This window comes from Onychostoma macrolepis, chromosome 04 (assembly GCF_012432095.1).
Source record: "Onychostoma macrolepis isolate SWU-2019 chromosome 04, ASM1243209v1, whole genome shotgun sequence".
NCBI lineage: Eukaryota > Metazoa > Chordata > Actinopteri > Cypriniformes > Cyprinidae > Onychostoma > Onychostoma macrolepis.
In genome coordinates, this window is record NC_081158.1 from 9,530,671 (window position 1) to 9,558,123 (window position 27,453).

The 27,453-nt window shown below is 38.3% G+C and overlaps 1 protein-coding gene across 1 annotated transcript in view; it reads right to left on the bottom strand.

The window, feature by feature from the left end:
- LOC131538481 (NACHT, LRR and PYD domains-containing protein 3-like) overlaps positions 1–27,237 on the bottom strand; it is a 49,955-nt gene extending 22,718 nt beyond the window's left edge. The window contains exons 1-5 of the mRNA XM_058772353.1: positions 27,109–27,237; positions 23,512–25,315; positions 23,164–23,337; positions 21,440–21,613; positions 2,291–2,464 (exon numbers count right to left, since the gene is read on the bottom strand). Of these exons, the coding sequence (XP_058628336.1) occupies positions 2,291–2,464; positions 21,440–21,613; positions 23,164–23,337; positions 23,512–25,315; positions 27,109–27,133 (2,351 nt within the window). The 5' untranslated portion in view covers positions 27,134–27,237. The remainder of the gene's footprint in view (positions 1–2,290; positions 2,465–21,439; positions 21,614–23,163; positions 23,338–23,511; positions 25,316–27,108) is intronic.
- Positions 27,238–27,453: the final 216 nt, after the last annotated feature.

Below are 27,453 nucleotides of genomic sequence, written 5' to 3' on the forward strand. Positions count from 1 at the left end.
TTGCATTGACGAGTTAACACCTTTTGGGACAAAAGGTAATTTTGCATGGAAACCACTTGAAACTGACCTGCCCTCGACAGTATGCAAAATCTCTCTAAACTCTTAGGATCTGTATTACCTTTTAGTTTACTTCTTATAAGAATAAGACCATTGTACCAGTTGCCCTGAGACAATTCAAATGATACCAAACATGACTGTTAATATCACTTGCATTAATGTAGAACATTATATTCCACTATTGACCATTCTGAGTGAGTTGAGTGAAGGGAAGGATGGGTGAGGGAAGGAAGGGGTTGAAAATGCACTGATGCATATGTGAGAGAGGCGTTTTCCTGCATTTTCTCTCAGTGGGATGTGGAGACAGATGTCTGTATGTTAATACACCGTGTTGGTGTTGTCCATCTCAGAAGTTCAAAGTGTCTGAGGTTCTGTAATTCTTACAAGCATTATCAGGAAGTAACAAATATTATTCTCCCCAAATCATTGGACATTTTATGCAAAAATAAATAAGGTGTTAGATCTCTCATGCAAACAATAGTGGCGCAATACTGCTCCTGAAATCTTATGTCAACAAAGCAGTAAAAGACAGAATATAAAGATAAGATTTAATACAGATTGTGAAATATAAGAGGCCATCCATTGGGCAGTACTGGTGTGTGGGAATAGAATTTAAGGGGGATACTTTTAAGGTTGAAAGTGGTACAAAATAACACCACTGTCTCTTGGGAAGGTACAGAGAGTCTATTGCATTGACTTTTGAATACTAGTGTTTTTCCATTGGAGTGTACCAATGAACTAAAAAAAAAACCCTATGAACTTTGGGGAATTTCCAGAGTATGACAGATACATGTAACAGATTTGATGTAACCATTTTGATGTAATCTGACCAAATCCCACCGTTAAAAATGGACCAAGTGGGCTGGTAATAAATTGTGGCAAAACCAGACAAATTTAGTTAGTAAAAAGGTATAAAAAGGATGTGTGGACAGACAGAGAAGGAGAAGCAGTGGATGAGGCGGCTGTCTTCTCAGCTTTATTACTTTGTTTAATAAAGTCTTATTTTGGCATCTGGAACTCTGCTTTTTGAGCTTCTCTAACTTCATTGAAGAAATCTACTCTCTCGAGCCACGACATCAGTTGCTGATTGGCGCCACTATAGCCACGGATCTGCTATCCACTAGATGACAGCTCACCAGCTTCTGTGACCTTCACCACCGAGCCTACCAAGACCCTAAATTCCCCATCTACTAAGGAACCATCATCACCTGTTGTTTCAACAGAAAATGTGAGGCAAGCAGGTCGACGATATCCAGTAAGGGAGCGGCACCCACCTCAGCGTTTCCTGGATTACACTTAGTTAGGGGCTACACTTGTTGTTTCAGGGCAGAATAATTCCCTAAAGTTAAGCTAGGGTTTGGGGTAGTCCACCCTCATTCCCAGGAAGTTAGTTGTGTTCATATTTATTAGACATTTAACAAGAAAGACTGAATGTTCAGAGGATATTTGTAAAAAAAGAAAAGTGTTCACAGAATGTTACAGTGAAACTGAATGGCATACCTTCATTCTGCAAGTGATAATTAATTGTTTATTTATGTTGACCTTAAGAGTAAGAGGGGAGGAAATGTTGTGTTAATGTTTTTTATTTAACTACATATCCCAGAATGCAGTGTTATGTTGTATCCGGAAGTGTTCTGGTAAAAGTTGATATACGGAAAACTAAGTAAAGAGAGCAGTCACACTAAATCAGTGCAAGTGTCATATTTGTTTAAATGCGACGTTCATTCCTTCCAAAGATATAATTGTGGCGCCAAATAGTTAAAGAGTCAGACTTTTAACTGGAAGGTTGCGGGTTTGAGTCTCAGTACTGGCAATAATTGTAGGTGTGGGGAGTGAATGAACGGCGCTCTCTTACACCCTCAATACCAACGATTGAGGTGCCCTTAAGGCACCAAAATCCCCAATGTTAATTTTGCACCCTAGGTTAGATGCTAATGGTGTCCTGCACACAGCTGTTAGATACTGCTGCTAGATCATGCAGTGCTGTCAGAAGCTATCTTTAAAAATGCAGCAGTTTTGCAGTCTGTTTAGTAATTGATTCAGGCCGTTTAAATCTTAGTACAATCCACATCTACAGACTTCTGTATAAATATTAATAAAAAATGCCTGCAAATGTTGTTTTTGTCTCTAGTTCTGGCATTTCATTGAGAGCAGATGCAACACTTGTTGACAAAATTCAATGGTCATTTATTGTGGTAGCATTTTGTTAATTACTTTATGGAAAACCATTTACCTCAGTCTCTCCAGCTTAGAGTTTGGACTCTTCAGTCCTTCAGAAAGAAGCTTCACTCCAGAGTCCTGCAGGTCATTGTTACTCAGATCCAGCTCTCTCAGGCGGGAGTTTGAGGATTGTAAAACTGATGACAAACTTCCACAGATCTCAGCAGTGAGATTACAGCCACATAGTCTGTGAAGAAACCAAAATAAACAACCATATTAATGGCTGAATAATTTATCAACACCTACTGATTAATCATTAAAATAATTGACAATTAGTTGATTAGGTTGAGCTGTTTGTTGATGCCGCATGTTTTGTGTTGGAGCTCCGTCAAAGTTAATTCATTATCGTCTATTTTTTAAAATCTAAAATCAGTTTTATACACAATCATTTTCATTTCCATAATGTGTGACTATATCCCCTATTGTATTCTACAACAAAAACAATCGGAGCGCCTTATCACTAGTTTTATTTTGATTTACCGAGTCCGCTACTAGCCTGTAGCCTGTTAGCATCGCCAGCATGGTTGCCATTAATCTTGCTTACATTGTTTACACTTCACATACATTACCATAGTTTTACTCACTGTTACATGCCTTAATGGTGGATTTTTGTCTACCTTTGAGTGCAGGTGAGGACACATTCAGCTCGAGCTGGAGGCCGTGGAGAAGCAGATCCACGACCTGGTGGAGAAGCAGGCCCAGCTGAGAGAGCAGAGAGCCGCGCTGGAAACATCCTGGGCTGATGCTCACAAGCCCAGGGTAAGTACACGGCGCACTGCTAACACTCCCACCACCTCTACTCCATGTGTTTCTCTGCACAGGCCCCATGCACCCAGGAAGCGATTTTCCCAGATGTCCTTCACCCCAGCGCTGGGACACCATGGACCCTGGATGCACCAGCAGCGGAAGACGCGAGCTAGGCCCCGGACAAAGACCTCTCCTCCTCCACCGCCTCCAGCCTTCGAGATCTCCACCCAGAACCGCTTCGCTCCCCTCCACGAGACAGAACGCAAGGCTGTGATTATAGAAGACTCCATCGTCTGGCATGTCTGTGCTACCCTTTCTAAAGGTAAAGTGCACACTCAGTGTTTCCCTGGCACTCGTGTTCTCGATGTTTCTGCGCAAATACCCGCGATCCTGAAGGGCGACGAGAGCATTGCAGCTGTTGTGATTCATGTGGGGGTTAAGGACACCAAGCTGCGGCAGACAGAGCCTAAAGACGGACTTTAGGAGACTGATTGAGACGGTACGCAGCACATCGCCCGCAACGACGATTAACATGTCAGGACCGCTTCCCATGTATCGACGAGGACACGAACGGTTCAGTAGACTTTTTGCTTTAAACAAATGGTTATTGTCATGGTGTAAAGAACAGAAACTGCTCTTTGTTAATAATTGGAATCTTTTCTGGGAGCGTCCTAGGCTTTTTCGTGCTGATGGCCTGCAACCCAGCAGAGTCGGAGTGGAACTCCTGTTGGACAACATCTCCAGGTCGCTAGGTCACGCCCACACGCTGCTCGCGCTATCGTTATTACAAATCTCCATGCGAGACACGTGGCATGTAAACGCCCACACCACCATAAACAAAGCAGCAACGCGTTCATCTCGGATACTTTTCAGTTTTGGAAGAACACGCTGTGAGGAATAAGCCTTGTATTTATCCCCAGAAGACACGCTGAGAGGAAAAAGCTTTGTTTACCTCACAAACAGAATGCAAATGCAGCTGGAGCCGGCGGAGGAGGAGATATTTTAAACCGAGTAAGTAATGTTTCTTATTGGCATTCGATAATGTATTGTTGTGACAAAGTTGAACGCATTTACTAGGTGAACTTTTCCCAAACTATAACTCCAAAATAAAATGTGTGAAATCGAGTGCAACATTTTGAAATGTGATAGGCAACCTTTCATTGCATTTAAATGTTGCACGACTAGAGGATAGTTATATGATCTATAAACAATGATATAAAAGTAATGTCTAAGAAAGTTTAGGCCAATCTTTACTGTGAAGTAGCCTACTCTGTTTGCAAATACCTGCTCAAACATGTTTATAATAAGCTTAACAATAATAATTTAGTTTCTCACTTATAAAATGTTGTTTTTGTATTGTATGATAATACATGCGAAGCATGTGTGCATCTATGTTATAAAATCACATGGGCAATATTGGTGATTGCTAATCTAATAATATAGTTGCTCCTGATAAGACTATCAACATGCTCACTAATTTATTTATTAATTTTAGTGTGGGGGGGTGCTTTATTTATTTTGAATAGTAACAATATGTAGGCCTATATATTATAATAAATATAATGTACTGTTTTTGCTGTACTTTGGATCAAATAAATGAGCTGAAGACACTTCTTAAAAAAAAAAACATTACAAATTTTACTGTTTAAATAATTTGACTGTTAGTGTATGTATTGTCACCATGTTTGCTTTGTCTTTGTCCGTTCATTGTGCTGCTCACGTCTGTTTTGTGTTTTCTCATGCAGTTTCTGCTGTCTCCTGTTTTCCTGGGTTCCAGTTTCCTGTCACTGTTTTGGATATTGCACCCACGATGTCTTGACTCTTCTGTTGTTTATTTGTTTGTTTGTTCCTAATAAACTGTTTAACTGCACTCGCAAGTTAATCTCAAGTTATTTTATGTGATAGTTATATGTATACACATTTCTTTTTTCCTCACATTCTTTCTTGTAACTCTTCCCTCTCAGTCACACACCTGACTCAATGGCTCATTATGGAGCTCATTATGCGGGCCTTTGTCTTCTCAGGTGTGAGTCACAGCATTATCCAGGATAGTTCACGCCCTCTCGCATAGAGCCTTTCCACTCAAAAAGTGACTTAGAAAATTTAAATCAATATATTGTTTTCTCTGAATGAGTGAGTTAGATTATTTTCAGATAATTTTGAAGAAAATATTCTAGGCTACAAGATCCAGTTCTCAAAAGTCTTGTGAACAAATGTTCTGTATGTGTTTTATGGCCTTATTTCAGTTACTTTTTTAGTTTTTTTCTAACCACGCATAAACTTTGTTTTCTCAAAAACACAATCATGTACGTACATGCTGCTCACATATTATTGTAGCCCAGATTGTGCTGAATACAGTGTTTTTAGACTTTAGCCATTAAAATGTTTATAAGCAACTGAAAAATGCACAAATGTCAGGGCATGTCAAAACTTCTCCGGGGGCCCAAAACACCCTCAGACCCCAGAGGGTTAAATGATAGAAATACTTGCATTGTCCAATCTATAAAGACTGTGTCTGTTCCCCGAATAGTGAGGCCAAAATATAAATTTAATGCAGGATCTAGTAAAAATCTGATCGTGATTAACCCTCTGGGGTCCGAGGGTGTTTTGGGGCCCCGGAGAAGTCGGTGCAATATCCAAAATATCCAAAACAGTGGCAGGAAACTGGAAAACAGGAGACAGCAGAAACTATTTAAACAGTAAGATTTGTAATGTTGTTTTTTTTTAAGAAGTGTCTTCAGCTCATTTATTTGATCCAAAGTACAGCAAAAACAGTACATTATATTTATTATAATATATAGGCCTACATATTGTTACCATTCAAAATAAATGAAGCAACCCCCCCCACACTAAAATTAATAAATAAATTAGTGAGCATGTTGATAGTCTTATCAGGAGCAACTATATTATTACATTAGCAATCTCCAATATTGCCCACGTGATTTTATAACATAGATGCACACATGCTTTGCATGTATTATCATACAATACAAAAACATTTTATAACTGAGAAACTAAATTATTATTGTTAAGCTTATTATAAACATGTTTGAGCAGGTATTTGCAAACAGAGTAGGCTACTTCACAGTAAAGATTGGTCTAAACTTTCTTAGACATTACTTTTATATCATTGTTTATAGAACATATAACTATCCTCACGTCGTGCAACATTTAAATGCAATGAAAGTTTGCCTATCATATTTCAAAATGTTGCACTCGATTTCACACATTTTATTCTGGAGTTATAGTTTGGGAAAAGTTCACCTAGTAAATGCGTTCACCTAGTAAACTTTGTCACAACAACACATTATCGAATGCCAATAAGAAACATTACTTACTCGGTATAAAGTATCTCCTCCTCCGCCGGCTCCAGCTGCGCTCGCGCTCTGTTTGTGAGATAAACAAAGCTTTTTCCTCTCTGCGCGTCTTCTGGCGGTAAATATAACTATTTTTCCTCTCAACGCGTTTCTGAGGTAAATACAAGGCTTATTCCTCACAGTGTGTTCTTCCAAAACTGAAAAGTATCTGAGATGAACGCGTTGCTGCTTTGTTTACGGTGGTGTGGGCGTTTACATGCTGCGTGGCTCGCGTGGAGGTTTGTAATAACAATAGCTCGAGCAGCGCGAGGGCGTGACCTAATTAGAGATAATGAGACCAGACGGAAAAACTGAACATGTTCTTGGTTTCATACGGATTACTTTATCACATAATATTTGTTTTCGGTAAGACTTACTTCATTTAACAGTAGACATGTCAAGCTTTCTATAGATATATTTCTCATGTCTCTGTGTGAAGTAGTTGCTGAGTTACAGTTCATTTTAGTGACGTGTTTCAAAAAGCAGTTCGCAGAGACGGAGAAGACAGAGAGCGCACCCTGTTTGTTTTCTTTATTCTTCAAAAGCACAAAGTTTAGTTGTTATTATGAGTGTATACAAATAAAAGTAGACCCCTTACAGATTCGAATGGTGTATTGCTTTTATCTGTACGATCAAAAATGGCAGAGTAATTCAAGCTCATTTCGGCCTTATCAGGGAAATCTGCCTCAAAACGCGTATACGCGTTTGTCGACCCCAGAGGGTTAAACCAGAAAAATGCAAAATAAATGAACAAAAACTATTTTAGCTTGGGCTCCTAAACATTAGATTACTCGCACCCAAAGCAGTTATTGTAAATATAATAATCATGGATAATAGTTTTGATGTACTCTGCTTGACTGAAACCTGGCTCAAACCAAATATCTATATTGGTCTAAATGAGTCTACTCCACCAAGTTACTGTTATAAGCATGAGTCCTGTCAGACTGGTCATGGCGGTGGTGTTGCAGCAATATATAGTGATATTTTCAATGATACTCAGAAAACAGTTTACAGGTTTAATTCATCCTCTTTATTTCCGGTTGAAAGGGTACGCTGGCGTGTTTGGCTGCCGCTCCTCTCTCCTGTCTTTCTTGTTTCTTGTCGATCGTATTTCTTATTTCTTGTTTTTTGTAAAATTCCCCTCTTGTTACCCACGCTATTTGAAATGCGGAACTTTTTGGAACAGTTTGGATCTATGGCTGTTGGAATCATTTCTTTAGTTATCTGGCCCAGGACTCATATCTCTACAGGACTGTTGTGGGTGTGAAGTTTTCTGTCATGGCTCTAAGGTACTCTGCTTGCAATCTCCGGATGCTAAATAGGAATTATTCCTTATCGAGTGATACCTATGAACTGTGCCGTAATGTCAGAATTCTACATCACACACGTTATATACATCTCCAAGCCTCAGGTTCACCCACTCTTCTGTGGATGCTGTCCGTGTCCCTATATTTCATCGTAAAACCCACATTTTGTTGCCAGCGGTGTGGATTTTAAAAACTTATCAGCGCTCAACCGCGTAGAATGTCCTTCATCTTCTTCGCCCCCACATCTGGTGAAAGCGACGCTTCTCAACGAGCGATCTGTAAACAACAAGACTGTGTTGCTATCGGATATTGTCGTTGAGGAAAAACTTGACTTGGTGTGTTTAACAGAAACTTGGCATAAACAACGTGATGGACTTTTACTTAATGAACTTTCACCCACAGGCTACAGATTATTCGAAATAATTATTCGGGGAGGGGTGGTGGCATCATTGTACTGTGCAATTCAACATGATCCCTGTGGTCATCCCTCAGATTAACTCTTTTGAATGTTGGGTTCTGAGTGGCTCTGCACTGATCTCTACAGTTATAGTTACAGTCTACAGACCTCCCAAATCAAAAAGAGAATTTTTAACCGAATTTGCTGATCTGCTGTCTGGTGTGCTCTAAGTTTGAACGAACTCTCGTCCTGGGGGACTTTAATATTCATATAGATAAAAATGACTCTACTATGACTCGGGACTTTCTGTCTCTGTTGGACTATTTTGATTTAAAGCAGCTGGTGGATTGCCCCACAAATATCAAGGGTCATACTTTAGATCTGGTCATTACCAATGGTACCTTTCTGTCACAGTTATTCTCCTCTGTCTGTCACACCCAGATATTCAAGGTCAGTCCTTCGGTTTCCCAGTCCGGTATCCAGTGTGAGGGATGCACTGCTGGTGTCCCCAAACCCACTCATTCTAGCCCTCCTGTTCCTGAATTGATTCCCCTGTCTGAAGTGCTTCCCATGATGGGGATCGCTTTTTGGTGTGTTTGGGCTGCGTACACCACCACAGAACTCCCAGAGGTGGCAGCAGCCACTATGATGTCTCCAGATGTGGTGGCTGACACTGCAGAACCTCCTGAGGTAGTGGCGCTTGTTGCTGTGTTCCCCAAAGCGATGGTGCCCGCTGCAGTTTCTCCATAGGTGACGGCGCATGCTGCAGAACCTCCCGAAGCGGCGGTGCTCGTTCAGTTCCTTGCGTGGTGGTGGCGCCCAGCAATACATTTTAAAACCGTGGCTGAACTCTCCCTGTATCTCGATGGTACTACTGTAGAACCTCCAGAGGTGGCAGCATCCGCTACAGAACCTCTAGATGTGTCAGTGGTACCCACTTAAGAACTATTGTCCTGTCCTGTCCCAGCCAAGGAGGCCGTCTGCGAATCCTCGTCCTGTCATGTCACGGCTATGGATGCCGTCTGCGATTCCTTGTCCTGTCATGGCTATGGAGGCCATCTGTGATCTCTCTGCTTGTCCTGTTCTGGCCACGGAGGCCACTTATGAACTTTTGTCCTGCTCTGAACTGGCCACGGAGGCCAATTATGAAACTATTAACCCATCTCGATCCAGCCAAGGAGGCTGTCTCTAAACTCTCAGTCTTGTCTGTCACATCCAAGGATACTGTCTGTGAACTTCCTGACTGTTTTGCTGTGGCTACAAGGGCCGTTCAGGAAGTCTTATCCCTACCTATCACTGCCAAGGAAACCTTAAATGAACTTTCTGTATGCCCTGTTAATCCTGTCATTGCCAAAGAGACCTTTAGTGAACAGTCTGTCTGTCCCTTTCCAGTCAAGGAGTTTAATTCTGAGTTGTCTGTGTGTCCAGTTTCAACCAATAAGCCTGAGAAATAGCCACCTGTCTGTTCAATTTCAAATGATATGACTGATTGGGAACTTCCTGTCAGCCTAGTGTCTGTCAATGAACTTTTTGTCTGTTCAGTTCCAATCAAGGAGTCTGAGTATGAGCAGTTTGGTTATACTGTTTCTGTCAATGAGTTCGATTCCCAGGTATCTGTCTGTCCTGTTTCACCGAATGAGTCTGACTGTGAATTGTCTGCCAGTTTAGTTTTCCTCACTGAAATGTTTACCAGTCCAGTCTCAGTCGATGCACCTGGTTATGAATGATCTGACTGTACAAGTGTAGCTGTAAGATCTGATTTAGAACTGTCTGCTGATCTGGTTTCTGTTAACACCAAGTCTAGTTTTGAACCATCTGTCTGTCCAGTTTTAGTCACTGAAATGTCTACCAGTCCAGCTTCAGTTAATACAACTAATTTTGAACCGCCAGTCTATCCCTTATCAGAATGAATGAATCTGTTTGTGAGCTACCTACCAGTCCAGTTTCCCTCAATAAGTCTGATTCTGAGCTGTCTGCTTCAACCTCTTTCAGTGCCCTTGATTGTGAACTATCTGCCAATCCTATTCTAGCCAATGCATTTAATTACGATCTATCTGTCTTGCCAGTTTCAGTCCATGAGTTTAATTATGATCGAATACTCTGTTGTCTGTCTCTGCTCTTCCTAGGTCTCAGTTTTGACCATGGTCTCCTGATCAGTCTGGCCCTCCGTGGTGGTCTTCTACTCCGTCTGCTCTGCCGTGGTGGTCTTCTACTCCGTCTGCTCTGGCCTGGTGGTCTTCTGTTCCCTCTGCTCCGCCCTGGTGGGCTCCAGTATCGGCTGCTCCGTTGGCTCCGCCCTAGTGGGTTTCTGCTCCGTCCTGGTCTCCGGCTCTGCTCAGGGTTCCTGCTCCATCGGCTCCGCCCTGGCTTCCTGCTCTACTGGTTCTGCCCTGGTTCCATACTCCGCCTTGGTGTCCTGCTCTGCTTCAGTCCCCGGCCTCTCCACTGCCACGTGGACCTGGCCATCCGTCCCTCCGTCCCTCCCCCTGTTCCGCCTCTGCTCCACTGCCCTCCTGGATTGTATGGAGATAAGAGCGTCTGGAAGCCGCTCCTTGGGGTCAAGAATCCTCACGAATGTCACGAATCCTGTTCATGCACTTCCGTTCGCTCACCACCAGAGATCACCCGCTCACTACTATGGACTCTTGCACCACACTAACTGTTGCACTTCACTCCGGACTACAGTTCCCATCATCCATTGCACTGATTACACATACACAGCTAAATTCAATCAGACATGCTACATAAGCCATGGACTTTCTCTTTCTCACTGCTGAGTACTGTTCTGTGTTTATCACTCACCTAGTGATAGCTGCTTTACGGAGCCTAGTTTCTAGTTCTAGTTAGTCTAGTCATTTCGTGTTGCCCTGTTTCCTGATTCCTGCCGGTGTATCTTGGATTAACCCTTGTCTCGCCGCTCGGACTCTGTTTGTACCTCGTCTGGACTATTGCTCATGTTTCTAGATTACCCCTGTTGTCAAGCCCTCTGGATTTTGTTTGCCACTCGATGACCGACGCCAGCCCTAGGAATACTTTGTCTTGCCTTATACATATCTGTTTGCTGATGCTCGACCCTGCCTGTGTATGACCATGTCTATGAATAAAGCTTTGCGTATGGATCCGCACGTCTCACGTCTTGTTCACCCCGTTACATCTAGCACCCCTTTATCTAAATTTTAGATCCTATTCCCACTCAGCTGTTTAAATCATGCTTTGCCTCTCTAGGCTCTGTTGTTCTTAATATAATAAATGATTATTTGTGTTGTGGAATGGTGCCAGCAGCATTTAAAACTGCTGCTGTAACCCCTGAATCCTTTTTAATCCCAAAAAAACTCTTGTTGATTTTGATAATCTTAATAATTTTCGGCCCATCTCCAATCTTCCCTTCATAGCTAAAATCCTGGAGCGTATTGTGGTTTCTCAGTTGCATACTCATCTCATTGATAACAACCTTTTTGAACCCCTCCAATCTGGCTTTCGTAAACTCCACAGCACTGAAACAGCTTTAGTTAAGGTTACTAATGATCTGTTGAATGCTGCAAATGCTTTATTAACACATATTCCTGCTGTAATTTAGTTGCCAGCCATCTATTTTTTTGTGAGCTCATCTAAAGTGAGGACTATTTATACATTGTAAAAGAATTTACAAAGGAGATTTAAAGGCTCATTTATCTTCCAAATAGAAAAGTTAAACAAACACAACACAGTGGGATACAGAACACAGAAATATTTTTCAAGATGCAAAAAATGAAACTGTACAACTGTACACTTGATAAAAAATAAAAAATACACATCTGCAATATCATAGAAAATTAAAATTAAAGTGTACAGTTGTACAGTTTCATTTTTTGCATCTTGAAATAAATATTTCTGAGTTCTGTATCCCTCTGTGTTGTATTTTTCTGTTTGGAAGATAACTGAGCCTTTAAATCCCCTTTGCAATAGATATGCTTATAAATCAAGAACAAGGCATTTATAGCTGTATTTAGAAACTGCTTAGTAATGACTATTAATGTTGGGACAATTCTTTGTAAAGGATGAACTGACTATTTACTAATGCCTTACCTAATGATTCATAGCATGCAGTTATTATAAAGTATTACCAAACCTTGGATTGTTTTGGTTATTTTCTATGAGTTTGCAGATATGCTCTCTGTTACGTTGCGAACGAGACATGAGACATGTGGATCCATTTGCAAGGCTTTGGTATTGGTCTTAAGTAATATTCTAATTTTCTGAGATACTGAATTTGGGATTTTCCTTAGTTGTCAGTTATAATCATCAAAATTAAAAGAAATAAACATTTGAAATATATCAGTCTGTGTGTAATGAATGAATATAATATACAAGTTTCACTTTTTGAATGGAATTAGTGAAATAAATCAACTTTTTGATGATATTCTAATTATATGACCAGCACCTGTAGTCCTCGAGTGATCATGTGTCCTGTTCAAGGGCTAATAACAGTCTTGCAATGTCCATACCTGGCCAGTGTCCACTTGAAAAGCTGCTGGATCCTTGTGTCGCCGAGTATTCTGTTACGGGGCAAACGAGACGTGAGACGCGTGGATCCATTTGCAAGGCTTTTATTCAGAGAAGTAGTCATAAAGCAGGCACGGTTCAGAAAATGGCAAACAGGTACAACACAGGCAAGACAATGAGTAATCTTAGGACAAGCGCAGGTCTTCGATCAGCGAACAGAATCCAGTGTAGCATCAGAACGAGTCAGACAAAACTAAGATTCGATCAGGACATCGAAACATGAGGAGCCGAAATTCCAGGAGAACATGACAACGTCGTAAAGATGCCTATCTCCGACCTCTGGAGCAAGCCTTACCAACAAGCCTCTTCCAGAACAGTTTGCAACATTAAGACAAAAGAACACTTATTGATAAGTGTTCAACGCAGGAAGGAGATCGTCAAATTTGGGGTAAATAATCAAGATTAATGGTCAAAGAGATGGCCATCACATGTGTTCCACGAGAGAAATCACAAGCTTCTTTAGATTGACTTTTCCCCCACACATAGAAGACAAAGAACCAAGACTGATAACATGCTGATTTATGATGGAAGGAACAACCCTAGCTAAGATAATAGCCTATCTAATTGGTCAAGACACCAGATGGGATGTGTCCAAAAGCCGAGTTTAAAACCTCAGGACACCATCAAATCTTCCCTTCTTCCCTCATCCTTCTTCTTCTCGCCACAGCGTTTTGACGCTGTTTTAGCGCTCTTTGAGCGTGCTCTGGCCTACAGGCCAGTTGCTACTTAACACCACGATGAGAAGAAAAACCACCTAGTCTCGTTACTCATTTAATTCTTTTACTTTAGTTTCTTTTCTTTCCGTTGAGTCTCGTGTTCAAAAGTTAAGTTTGACGCAAAGTCCAGCTCCGACTGCACCCGCTTCAAACTTCAACCAACTGCAACTGACTCCACGACCATCCTCAGCCAACGCCCAACCATTGGCTTCCCAAGACATCACTTCAAAGACTACTGAACTTCCAGCCAATCACCAACTCGGGAAAACCCCTTTCCTGCAACGACGACGACAGAAGGGAATCCCTGTAACCAAAGGCAACGCAAGTAAAACAACTCCAGATTCTAACTGAACTGGTGCATTTAATATAAATTTTAGCCTCATTGAGAAACTCAGTGCGAGGGTTAATTAAGTGATTGATGGTTTGTTCAGGTCTATGCAATAGCACATATTGCTATAAACTTGGGATTTCACATTCTCATTCTCTTAAACTCATCCTTTCTCTCTTTTTGCAACGTGTGAATGTGTGAATGCTTGTGTTCATGTTAGATTAGTTTATGTCTTAGGTTTATATAAATAAAGTCGTATTTATATTTAAAAGAGAAGTATCTTGTGTTTTGTGCTTACAAGTTAATGTCTTAATCTGCCGATCTGGTTACTGTGCTTATTAATAGTGTTTTCACTATATTTTGGATTTTAATATCCAGTGCAGAGTTGATGTTATACGGCTCGTTCAGTGAATCGCTGCCGACTCAGTGAACAGCCGCAAAACAGTGATTCTGTTCAAATTCCCTATAAAATCATAAATGATTCCCTTTGAGCTAAATTAAATTATATTTATGTATCAAACCCTACACCAGAGAGCTTAACAAAAGGGGTAATCCGTAAACACAAACAATAGTCCAGACAGGGGCAAACAGAGTCTAAACGACAAGAAGATTGGGCAATCCGAAATACACAGGCAAGCATCTTCACACAGGAAAACAGGCAAGGCAAGACTAGACAAAACTAGGAACTATGAACTAGACCGGGAACTGGCTCCGTAAAGCAGCTATTGCTAGAAGAGTGATAAATGCTAAACAATACTAGGCAGTGAGAAAGGGGAAGTCCATGGCTTATGTAGAGAGTGTGATTGGCTGCAGCTGTGTGCGTAATCAGAGTGAAATGGATTGTGGGAACTGAAGTCCAATGTAAGTGTTACAGTGTGAGAGTCAATATGATGGAAGGGCGACCTCTGGTGACAATCGGACAGAAAGCCACGGACCAGATTCGCGACACTCAGCCCTGGCAGCTTTTAAAGCATGTCTATAGTAGGACATACTGTTTTTCCACGCATTTCTTAAAACTCCAAATTAGTTTTTTTTATTTGACGGGGGCAACAGTTTCTAATGTATTAGAGAAGATAGTGCCCATATTGCTAGTTATTTTGTCTAGTTTGTGTGTATTTATGGGTACAGAGAGCAGTTTTTGCTTGACTCCAAAAGAATTTAAGTCTGAGGTGATTTTGGGGCCCTTGAGATGTTTTGACATGCCCTGACATTTGTGCTTATTTCAGCTACTTATAACATGCTATTGGCCAACATGGATTTTGTTTTTGTGTTCAGCACAAACTGTGCTACAATAATATGTGAGCAAGATTGATGTATATGTTTGCATTTTTTAGAAAAAAAAGATTATGCATGGTTAGTAAGTTTTGGAGGAAACAATTTAGCTGAAATAAGGCCATAAAACGCATACTGAATAGTTCTGAATAAGACTTTTGAGTAATCAGTCTTGTAGGCTAGAATATTCATCTCAAAATTATGTGAAAATCATCTTGCTTACTCCTTTACAGAAAACAATATATTGATTAAAATTTGTAAAGACATGTTTTGTGATCGAGGGTCTATATGCGAGGGAGTGGCAATGGCCTTGAATATTAGGTGATTCTCACCTGAGAGACAAAAGGCCGGCTCCCTAATGGCCCATCAGTGTGACTGTGACTTTGAGGCAGGTAAGACAGAATGTGAGGAGATTGAAAGAATTGTTTTTTTTTAATTATTTGTATTTTATTTACAACACAGTATAATCAAAACATACATAATGAAGGTCAAAGGCACATTGTGCACACTGATCTAACCACAGAGATGTGAACAGACTTTGAGTCATTCCTGCAACAGATTCTGTTCAACAAGTAAATCATACTTGATATTAAGGGGTGTTATTGAAGTGTTTCTGCTTCTTTCCATGGATTCAAGAAGAAAAAACATAATCAGTAGTCAAGGAGCTTGTTTTACCATAGAATATCAGTGTAGTAGGAAAACAGTTTGAAGAAAGTCATTAGGATTCATCTGTGGTGCAAGTATCTCAGTGATTTTCAATTCTGTTCCTCGGGACCCACTGCTCTGTGCATTTTCATGTCTCCCTTATCTGACACACTCATTTGAGTTCATGGAGCTCTTTCCTAATGAGCTGATGATCTGAATCAGGTGTGTAAATTAGGGAGACATGCAAAATGTGCAGAGCTGTGGGTCCCCAGGAACAAGTTTGAAAACCACTGAGGTATCTGATTCAATAAAATACAAACAACAACAACAAAAACTTTTGTGAGCATGTTAATATCAGGAGCATCTGTAGGTTTTGTAGTCATAGACTCACCCATGCTTTGTACTTTCATAAAAAAAAAGACATTTTATATCTGAGAAACTAATTATTATTGTTTAGCATGTTATTAAAATCTATTTCTGAACAGAGTAGGCTATTAATAATAAACTTGTTCTAAACATACTTAGACTCGTAGCATTCATCATGTTACAGTGTACACTCATATTACTTTTATTGTTTTATATAGAGCATGAAAACATCATCGCACCATAAGAAATTTAAATACAAAGAATTGCCTATCATATTCAAAATGTTTTACTTGATTTCCAACATTGTAGTCAGGAATTATAGTTTGGGAAAAACCCAACTATGATTTTGTAGTCATATAGCCTAGTATGTATGATTTTATAGTAGCCTTTGATATGATTCTGTAGCCATAGACTTACACATGCTTTGTACTATAAAAAAGGATATTTTATGTCTGAGAAACTAATTATTATTGTTTAGCACGCTATTAAAATCTATTTGTGAACAGAGTATTAATAATAAACATGGTCTAAACATTCTTAGATGCGTAGCATTCATCATGTTGTAGTTTGGGAAAAACCTAACTAGTAAATGTGTTCAAGTTTATGTCACAATAACACGTTAACTAATGCAAAAAAGAAATATTACTTACTCATCAGATTGATGTCCTCTACTGGATGAAATCTTGTTCTTCTTTTGAGGGAAATTCTGCCTTATTCCTCTCAGTCTTCTTCCCGAAACGAACATTAGCCACGATGAATGATCTTCTCACTCTTTGTTTGTGTTGGGCGTTTACATGTGCACGTCTCACATGGATATTTACAGTTAAACTGGAAAGACTGAATATCGTGTTGGTTTCATATGGATTACTTTATCACAGAATATTTTGATATAACTCCCATGTCTCTGTGTTGAGTATTTGCTGAGTTACAGTTCATTTTAATGTCACGTTTCTAAAAGCAGTTCGCGGAGACGGAGAAGACAGAGAGCGCACCCTGTTTGTTTTCTTTATTTACCAAAACCACAACATTTTGTTTTTATTGTTGAGTGTACCCAAAAAAAATAGACACTTCAAAGTTTCAATTAATGTATAACACTTATCTGTATGACCAAAATCGACTGAGTATTTTTAGTGTCTTTCGCACTGATAAGGGAAAAAATGAGCTTGTCTCGCCGGTGAGACAGTCGACCCCAGAGAGTTAAATTTGGTGTCCCACAGGGTTCCATTTTGAGCCATCTACTTTTTAGTATGTACATCTTTCCTCTTGGTCAGCTTCTTTGATCCCTTGGTCTTAAGTTCCATTTTTACGCATACGACATCCAGATCTACATTCACACTAAACCTGTTGATACCACAGCTATTGGCTTTCTTGAACACAGCATTTCAGAGATAAAAATGGATGTCTCAAAACTTCCTTTGTCTTAATAGTGATAAGACAGGTAATGCTTATTGGCACACCCCATCAAATTAGTAAAACTGGTACGTTAGCTTTAACAATGGAAGGTAAGGTTTTAGATTTTCAAAATAAATAAAAAAATCTGGGGGTGATATTTTACACTAATCTAAACTTCGATCCTCATGTTCAGAATACAGTTAGACTCCGCCCCAAGTTATCCCTTTCGGTGGCTGAAAAATTGATTAACACTTTTGTTTTTTCTTGTATCAATTACTGTAATGCTTTGCTTGCTGGGGTTTCTAAAACCACCTTAAGTAAGCTGCAGTCAGTTAAAAATTCAGCCCATAGAATCCTGACAAGGACCAGGACAAACAAGCATATCTCTCCAGTTTTAGAGTCATTGCACTGGCTCCCTGTCAGGATTCGGATTGATTTTAAAATTCTCATGCTGACCTCTAAGGCGTTGCATGGTTTGGCACCGCATTATTTGTCTCAACTGTTAACCATTTATACTCCAAGTCGCGATCTCCGTTCCTCTGATTCTGGTCTTTTAGTAGTACCCCCTACTGGTTTACGATCTACGGGTGATCAAGCCTTTTCTTCTTGTGCACCAAAACTCTGGGAATTCTCTTCCTTCTGAGATCAGACAGGCTGAATCTTTTAGTGTTTTCAAATCTGCTATAAAAATTTTTTTTTCAGAATAGCTTTTAAGTGATTTCTTTGTGTCATATGGATGATGTTTATTTTACTTTTTTAATTGTTATTATTGCCATTTATTTTTATTTCATTTTTTTTTTAAATAAATTATTATTATTATTATTATTCTACTTAATGTTACACTGTCAGATATGAAAAAGAAATCTCTCCTATCTCTTGCTACTGTGTATAGACCGCCAGGGCCGTATAAAGATTTCCTAAAAGAAATAGCAGATTTTCTTTCAGACCTGTTGGTTAATATTGATAAAGCGCTAATTGTCGAAGACTTTAACATTCACGTTGATAATACAAACAATGCGTTAGGACTTGTGTTTACAGACTTATTAACCCTCTGGGGTCGACAAACACGGATACTCGTTTTGTGGCATCATCTCCTGATTACGCCGAAAAGAACTTAAATTACACTTTCAGTTTTCATTGTACATATAAGAGCAATACATCAATCGAATCTCTAAAGGGTCTACTTTTATTTGTATACACTCATAATAACAACAAAACTTTGTGATTTTATAAAATAAAGAAAACAAACAGTCTTCTTCCCCGTCTCCGTGAACTGCTTTTAGAAACGTGTCACAAAGGAACTGTAACTCAGCAAATACTCAGCACACAGACATGGGAGTTATATCTATAGAAAGCTTTAAGTGTCTACTTTTAAACTAAAGTGTATGTCATATTGAAAATAACTTAAATTACACTTTCAGTTTTGATTGTACAGATAAGAGCAATACATCAATCGAATCTCTAAAGGGTCTACTTTTATTTGTATACACTCATAATAACAACAAAACTTTGTGATTTTATAAAATAAAGAAAACAAACAGACTTCTTCTCCGTCTCCGCAAACTGCTTTTAGAAACGTGTCACTAAAATGAACTGTAACTCAGCAAATACTCAGCACACAGACATGGGAGTTATAAGCTTGAGGTGTCTACTTTTAAATGAAAGTGTATGTCATATTGAAAACAAATATTCTGTGATAAAGTAATCCGTATGAAACCAACACAATGTTCAGTGTTTCCCATCTAACTCATTATCTCTAATGCAATCCCGCCCCCTCGTGGCTTGCGCTGTTCATATGTAAATATCCACGTGAGATGCGTGCACATGTAAATGCCCAGTGCAAACAAAGCATGAGGAGATCATTCATCATGGTTACTCTTCGTTTCTGGGAGAAGACCGAGAGGAATAAGGCAGAATTTCCCTCAAAAGAAGAACATGATATCATCCAGTAGAGGACATCAATCTGATGAGTAAGTAATGTTTCTTTTTTGCATTAGTCAACGTGTTATTGTGACATAAACTTGAACACATTTACTAGTTGGGTTGTTCCTAAACTACAACATGATGAATGCTACGCATCTAAGAATGTTTAGACTATGTTTATTATTAATACTCTGTTCACAAATAGATTTTAATAGTGAGTTAAACAATAATAAGTAGTTTCTCAGATATAAAATATCCTTTTTTATAGTACAAACTATGCATGAGTCTGTGGCTACAGAATCATATCATAGGCTACTATAAAATCATACATATTAGGCTATATGGCTACAAAATCATAGTTGGGTTTTTCCCAAACTATAATTCCTGACTACAATGTTTGAAATTGAGTAAAACATTTTGAATATGATACATATAAAACAATAAAATATAAAACAATAAAAGTAATATGAGTGTACACTGTAACATGATAAATGTTTAGAACATGTTTATAATTAATAGCCTACTCTGTTCAAAAATAGATTTTAATAACGTGCTACACAATAAAACTTAGTTTCTCAGATATAAAATGTCTTTTTTTTTACGATACAAAGCATGTGTGAGTCTATGGCTATAAAACCTATATATATGTATGTATGTATATACATATATATGCTCCTGATATTAACATGCTCACATATGTTTTTTTTTTTTTGGTTGTTTGTTTGTATTTCATTCAATCAGATACCTGCACCACAGATGAATCCTGATGACTTTCTTCAAACTGTTTTCTGTTGCGCTGTACCAACATCAGATGGTCAACTGCACCGATATTCTATGGTAAAACAAGCTCCTTGACTACTGATTATGTTTTTTTCTTCTTGAATCCATGAAAAGACGCAGAAACACTTAAATAACACACGTAAATATCAAGTATGATTTACTTGTTGAACAGAATCTGTTGCAGGAATGACTCAAAGTCTGTTCACATCTCTGTGGTTAGATCAGTGTGCACAATAATGTGTATTTGACCTTCATTATGTATGTTTTGATTATACTGTGTTGTAAATAAAATACAAATAATTTAAAAAAAAAGATTTTTTCAATCTCCTCACATTGTCTCTTACCTGCCTCAAAGTAACAGTCACACTGATGGGCCATTAGGGGAGGGCCCTTAGTCTCTCGGGTGAGAATCACTTAATATTCAAGGCCATTGCCATTCCCTCGCATATAGGCTTTCGATCACAAAACATGTCTTTAAAAATTTAAATCAATATATTGTTTTCTGTGAAGGAGTAAGAAAGATGAGAACTATTCAGTATGTGTTTTATGGCCTTATTTCAGCTGCATTTTGTTCCCCAAAACTTACTTACCACGCATAATCTTTTTTTTTTTTTAAATGCAAACATATACATCAGTCCTGCTCACATATTATTGTAGCACAGTTTGTGCTGAACACACACAAAAAATACATATTGGCCAATAGTATGTTATAAGTAAATGAAATAAGCACAAATGTCAGGGCATGTCAAAACATCTCAAGGGCCCCAAAATCACCTCAGACCCCAGAGGGTTAATCATTTACTTACACTTTCTAAATGATCTTATGAACCACTGACATCTCCTAAATAACTTGTTTGTAAATAACGTAATAATTTAGTATTAATAAAGTATGAAAATACAATTATTAAACATTATAGATATGCTCAAAAACAAAACATTTATAGCTGTATTTATAAACTGCTTACCAATGCCTAGTTATGTTGGAACAATGCTTTATAAAGGATGAATTGACTATATTTACTAATGCTTAACTTATGATTCATAGTGTGAATTTATTATAAAGTGTTACCCATTATTTTATGGAAAACCATTTACCTCAGTCTCTCCAGCTGGTAGTATGGACTCTTCAGTCCATCAAGAAGCTTCGCTCCTGAATCCTTCAGGTCATTGTTACTCAGATCCAGCTCTCTCAGACTGGAGTTTGAGGATTGTAAAACTGATGACAAACTCTCACAGGACTGAGCAGTGAGATTACATACAGAAAATCTAAACAAGAAAAACACAGTAATTGCATACATAAATCTTATCAGTGTGATTTTTTTTTAGTAATTAACTTTCATTAACTAGTAATTAACTTAAAAAAGGAAAGAATCAAGTATTTGAACTCAAACCTTAGGAGTGTCAGCTGACAGTTTGGACTCTTCAGTCCTTCGGAAAGAAGTGTCACTCCAGAATCCTGCAGGTCATTGTTACTCAGGTCCAGCTCTCTCAGGACAGAGTTTGAGGATTTTAAAACTGATGACAAACTCTCACAAGACTGAGCGGTGAGATTACAGCCACATAGCCTGTGAAGAGAACAAAACAAACTGCAATATAATGTCAATTTATCAGATAGATTATATAGTTTATAATCTGGAGTGCAATTAGATTATATCTGTAACACTTTATAATAAGTATACAATAACAAAGCACTTATCAATCATTCCAAAAGAATTATAGTTCATTAGTAGTTTCTAAACTGTAGTTATTACATTAATAGACTCTTTACAAATAGTTCATCATTGATTGTCACTGTAATTACCAAAGTGTTATTGTTTAATTAGCTCATATGTAAAGAGTTAGATAATGCTTTGTTAACAACTTATTAACCATAGATTGTTCTCACTTTGGATTAGGTCACAGAAAATCTGAAAATGTCATAGATTAAGTGATTTAAATCAACCTTTATTGGACATTAATTGCATTCATATTTAGTGTTCCTTAATGTTTACAAATACATTAAGCACACACGTTGGGTTTCCACGTTTTAGAGGGACTTTCCATAGAAATAGTTATATTATACTGTACAAATTGTACATTTTGTCTCTTAACTCTACGCATAACCCTAATCTTAATTGATGTATTTTAACAATGTGATCTAATGAGTATTTATTTATATGTATTTCATAGTGACAGCATTATGATATTTCATTTTTTAAAAGTGATCACGTTTAGCTTTGGGGGTGCGTAAACATTTTAACACTTAATACTAATGCAATTAATGATAAAGGTTGATTTTAGGCATTTAATTAATGAATGCCGATAATCTATAACCTAATCTAAAGTGAGAAATATTTGCGGTTAAGTTGTTTACAAAGCATTATCTAACTCTTTAGATCTAATTAGTCAATAAAAATGTGTTAATTACAGTGACAATGAATGAAAAACTCACTGTGTGTACGTAGTCTATTACTACATTAACAACAGTTTATAAACAGTTAATTAACCATATAGTTGGAAAATATTTCCAAGATACATTATTACTGTATTCTTATAATAAAGTGTTAACACTTTATCCATTAAATTGTTATAAATAACTTAGGTAAGTACAAATGTCAGGGCATGTCACAACATGCCTCAGGAACAGCTCCTGAGGGTTACATTCATAACTCATCTATGCATTTGTGCTCAACACTGCAACAAATTGTTCATGAATCAAACTGATCCAGTTTCCAACTCCAATCCAGCTCACTCACTCAATGATCCAGTCACAGCGGTAGTCAAGTTATCAAAAGAAATGAGGCAAGAATCAAAAGTAATATGATCTTTGGAGAAATTTACTGATGAAGTGAAAATAAAGCTATTGTAATGATTTCAAAAGGAAAGGGAACGTGTTTTTAAATTAACATGAAACAGTTCATTTAAACAAACTGTTCAAAGAAGGCACTTATGGAAATTTAAGTATTATTTCATTCTCATAATTGGAAAACATTGCCTGCCTTGTGTCCTAGGAGAAAATGCCACTGATATAATCATACTAAAATATACAGTGGAAAATATCTGCTAGCTATAGTTATGAAACCCCTATTCATCCACATATTTGAACATAGTGATTAAGTGAAAGTGAAAGTCAAACCTCAGTATGTTCAGTCGACAGTGTGGACTCTTCAGTCCTTCATAAATCAGCTTCACTCCTGAATCCTGCAGGTGATTGTTACTCAGGTCCAGCTCTGTCAGATGGGAGTTTGATGATTGTAGAGCAGAAGACAAAGTTTCACAGCATGTTTCATCAATATCACAGCCATCAAATCTGCCAAAACAGAATGTTTTGCCAGATTATTTTTTGATGTTGTGTTTCTGCAGTGACTAATTGTACTCTTCATAATTGGGACAGGAAAATATTTCACATAATATTTTGACATTTAATTGTTTAGTGATGTAGAACAAAACACTTAATTGAACAGCAGTCAGTGTAATTACTCACAGTGCTTTTCTACAGCATCTCACAGCTGGGATGAGTCTCTTGTAGTTTAAAGGTGGCGTGAACCTCTTTGGGTTGAACTCATCCAGCACCTTCTCCGACATCAGCAGTATGTAGGTCAGCACTGTGCACATTGAAGATGAGAGTTTTCTTCCTGGATGTTTATCTGAACTGAGGTAACTCTGGATTTCCTCATATAATGAATGATCTTTGAGCTCAAGTAAGCAGAAGAATAGGTTGACTGAAGCTTCATCTGTGATATTCTTGTTTTGTACTTGTTTAATGTATTCAGTTATTTGTCTGATGCTCTCTGTGGTGTCTTTAGTGTGCGTGAACAGGCCTTTGAGCAGATTTTGACTGGATTCCAGTGAAATGCCCATCAGAAATCGTAAGAACAGGTCCAGATGTCCTCTTTTACTCTGCATTGCTTTATCAGTGGCTCTCTTTGTTAAGTCATGAAATTTGACAAATCTAAAGAAGAATTTAAACTTTTGTATGACTGTAGTTTGTGAATCTTCAAAGAAAAACCGAAGCTCTTGCTTGTTCTTGTTCAGGTAGCAGATGAACACATGCACTGCAGCGAGAAACTCTTGAACGCTTAAATGCACGAAGCAGAAGACCTTTGTCTTATAAAGTCCATCTTCCTTCCTAAAGATCTCAGCGATCATTCCTGTGAACTCGGTGTCTTTACTCGCATCAATACCACATGCTTTCAGATCTTCCTCATAGAACATAATGTTTTCCTTCTTCAGTTGTTCAAACGCTAACTTGGCTAACTTCAAAATCAACTCTCTATTAAATTGTAAGTGCTCTGCACATTCTATTTCATCTTGTTCATCATACTTCTGACTTTTCATGTTCATCTGTATCCGCAGGAAGTGAATGTACATTTCAGTGAGTGTTGTGCTGATGTTCTCTGCATTGTTCTCAATGAGAATATCTTGAAGTACTGTGGCTGTGATCCAGCAGAACACAGGAATGTGGCACATGATGTACAGACTACGAGACGTCTTAATGTGTGAGATGATTCTGGAGGCCAGACTCTCATCTGTGATTCTCTTTCTGAAGTACTCCTCCTTCTGTTGGTCAGTGAATCCTCGCACCTCTGTGAACAAACCTACATACCGAGGAGGAATCTGATTGGCTGCTGCTGGTCGTGATGTCACCCAGACAAGAGCTGATGGAAGCAGATCACCTTTGACCAGACTTGTAAACAGCACATCTACAGATGCTCTTTCCTCAACAGTGTTCAATGTTTCGCTTTTAAAGTTCAATGGCAATCGACTCTCATCAAGTCCATCAAATATAAATGCAAGCTTGCATTCCTTATATAACTTTGATTTCTCCAGATCTTTTAAGTCAGGATAAAATTTCAGCAGAAACTCATGGAGATCGACCTCTCTTTCTCTAATCACATTGATCTCTCTGAATGGAAGCAGGAACACACAGTCTATATCCTGATTGGTGTTTCCTTCTGCCCAGTCCAGGATGAATTTGTGCACAGAGACTGTTTTTCCAATGCCCGCAACTCCCTTGGTCAGCACAATCTTCTCTTCATTGTTTTTCTTCAGTTCAGTAAATATATCATTGCATTTGATTGGTTTATCATGTGTTTTTTTGTTCTTGAAAGCATCATCAATCTTCAGAATCTCATGTTCCTGATTGACATCTTTCATATCTCCCTCTGTGATGAACAGCTCTGTGTAAACAGCCTTGAGATCTGTGTCATTTTCTTTGTTGCCCTCAAAAATATATTTTGCTTTCCTCTTTATGTTGTTTTTGTGAGTCTTCAAGAAGTTTTGCAGCTCTATAATTAAAAACAAATAAATAAGACTGACAAAAAGGCATTAAACAAATTTGACACATTTTCTTCATATCAGTATGATTATCATTATTAATAACTGATTCAGACAGATACAGTTCATACTGCTGAAAACAGTGCTATACATCCAACACATCAAACAGGATGTAAGGCTGTATTTACAACGTGTTTTAACCTGCTTAAATGAACCTTTGCATGTGTGATTGTAATCATGCCTTGATGTCATCTATTGGTCAACTTTAATAAACAATTGTATCATAATATAAGATGTTTAAATTAGGTTTTTAGACTATTGTAAATGGGGTATCACTGGGGAAACACTGTTCTCTTCTATACAGTTGCGTAGCTACAGGTGGGCCTGGGTGGGCCCGGGCCCACCCACTTTCATCTGTGGCCCACCCAATGAGAAGTTGATTTTTTTACAAATTGATGTAATTTATTAAACAATACTAATAAATGTCTTATTTCACTGTAACTTTATATATTTATTAAAAAATATTAAACGCTTGTTTTCATGGTGAATTACAGGTCGTTTCTTAGTTTTCCCTCTTCCTATATGTGCATCACACTTGTCAAAATGATGATTCGTCCGTTTCTGTAAGTCCCACCCACAATGTTATGTTTACAACGTAAGGATATAATAGTAAAATGTGCGCGTTTGTGAAATTAAATTTGAAAATAGCAGAGTTAAGCAAACATAAATCAGATCTATTCTTTAAAAAGTAAAAGTCTTAGCAATAAATCCGGACCGTCTACAAATGAAACCTGACAGACCACCTGAGGGTGCTGAATTTATTGATCGGAAACTTCTGAACCAAGCGTGTTTGAAGCATCATATTAGCATAGGTACAGTGTTTGATCCGCTAAACAGATGCGTCCTTACAACAAACTGCATAATTTGCAGCTGTGCACATTTCTGCGGTACTTGATGTGCGAGAACTGACAGAGACGTTTGATTATGAAATCATCAGCGAAGCCCCGTTGTTTCACACTGAGGTAATGCTTTTTAATAAACTTCCTTTAGTTAACGTTAGTTAATGCATTAACTAACATTCGAAATACATTTAATTCCGTGTTTATTCATCTTTGTTAACCAGCTCAGGCAAATGTTAACAGATACAACTTTTAATTTTAATAATAGCCTAAATTTTGAAATGAACATTAACATAACAAATTACTAATGTTAATGCATGCTTTAGAAGTACTGGTAGTGAACCTTGGTGCTGTATTTTTTGTTGGCAATTTGACATGCAGTTTTCATATGCTACACACCTGGCCCACCCAGTTTTATGTAGGCCCACCCACTTAAACATTTCTGGCTACGCTAGTGCTTCTATATATGATGTTTTATTAACAAAGTTCAGGAGGAGCACATTCAGATAATTAACCTAATTGACAGGAGAGGAGCACAATCAGTAATCAACCCAGTTAACAAGATAAGAGGAGTGGTAATATACACAGCAGACCGACCTCTGTTCCTTGACAGTTTTCCAGCATCCCTCCGCCACCCCTTCTTCGCACTTACAACTATTCCTGTCCTAACCTGTAGGGGGGTACTCTGTGTTCGGGCCAATTTCCGAGCTCAGAGCCCTCCCCTCAGACAGCATGCAAAACATGCATAAACCTTATTCTATTTATTATATGTGTAAACTCGTGAAATTTGTATAAGATCTGCCGTTGATGTGACTGGTCCTGTAATTGCTGCTTACAGTTATATTTTCTCTTGATTTCATTTACAGACAGTGATTGGTATTTACTCCAGCTATGTTGTGAATTACCTCCAACAGGGACAGTTGTGTTCATATAGCCCTCAGTCTGAGCTGTGTGAGAGAAATAGAGAATTATTCACTGGGAAATGTTATAAACGTGACTGAATGCCATGAATGTCAATAACAACTGAACTTTATTCGGCTCCCCTCTCAGTAGAACCTTAACCAATAGCGCCCTCACAAGGTGAGGCTACATACATATTGCATCTCCCCTTTTTTCACAAAGTTACATAGTATCAAAACATAACAGGAACAGTAATTCAACATAACTGGAGACAGCCATTACTAAATTAAGGAGTACCAACTAGGGGTATGTGAAATATGAGAAATATATTGTCTGCGATAATAGTGTAA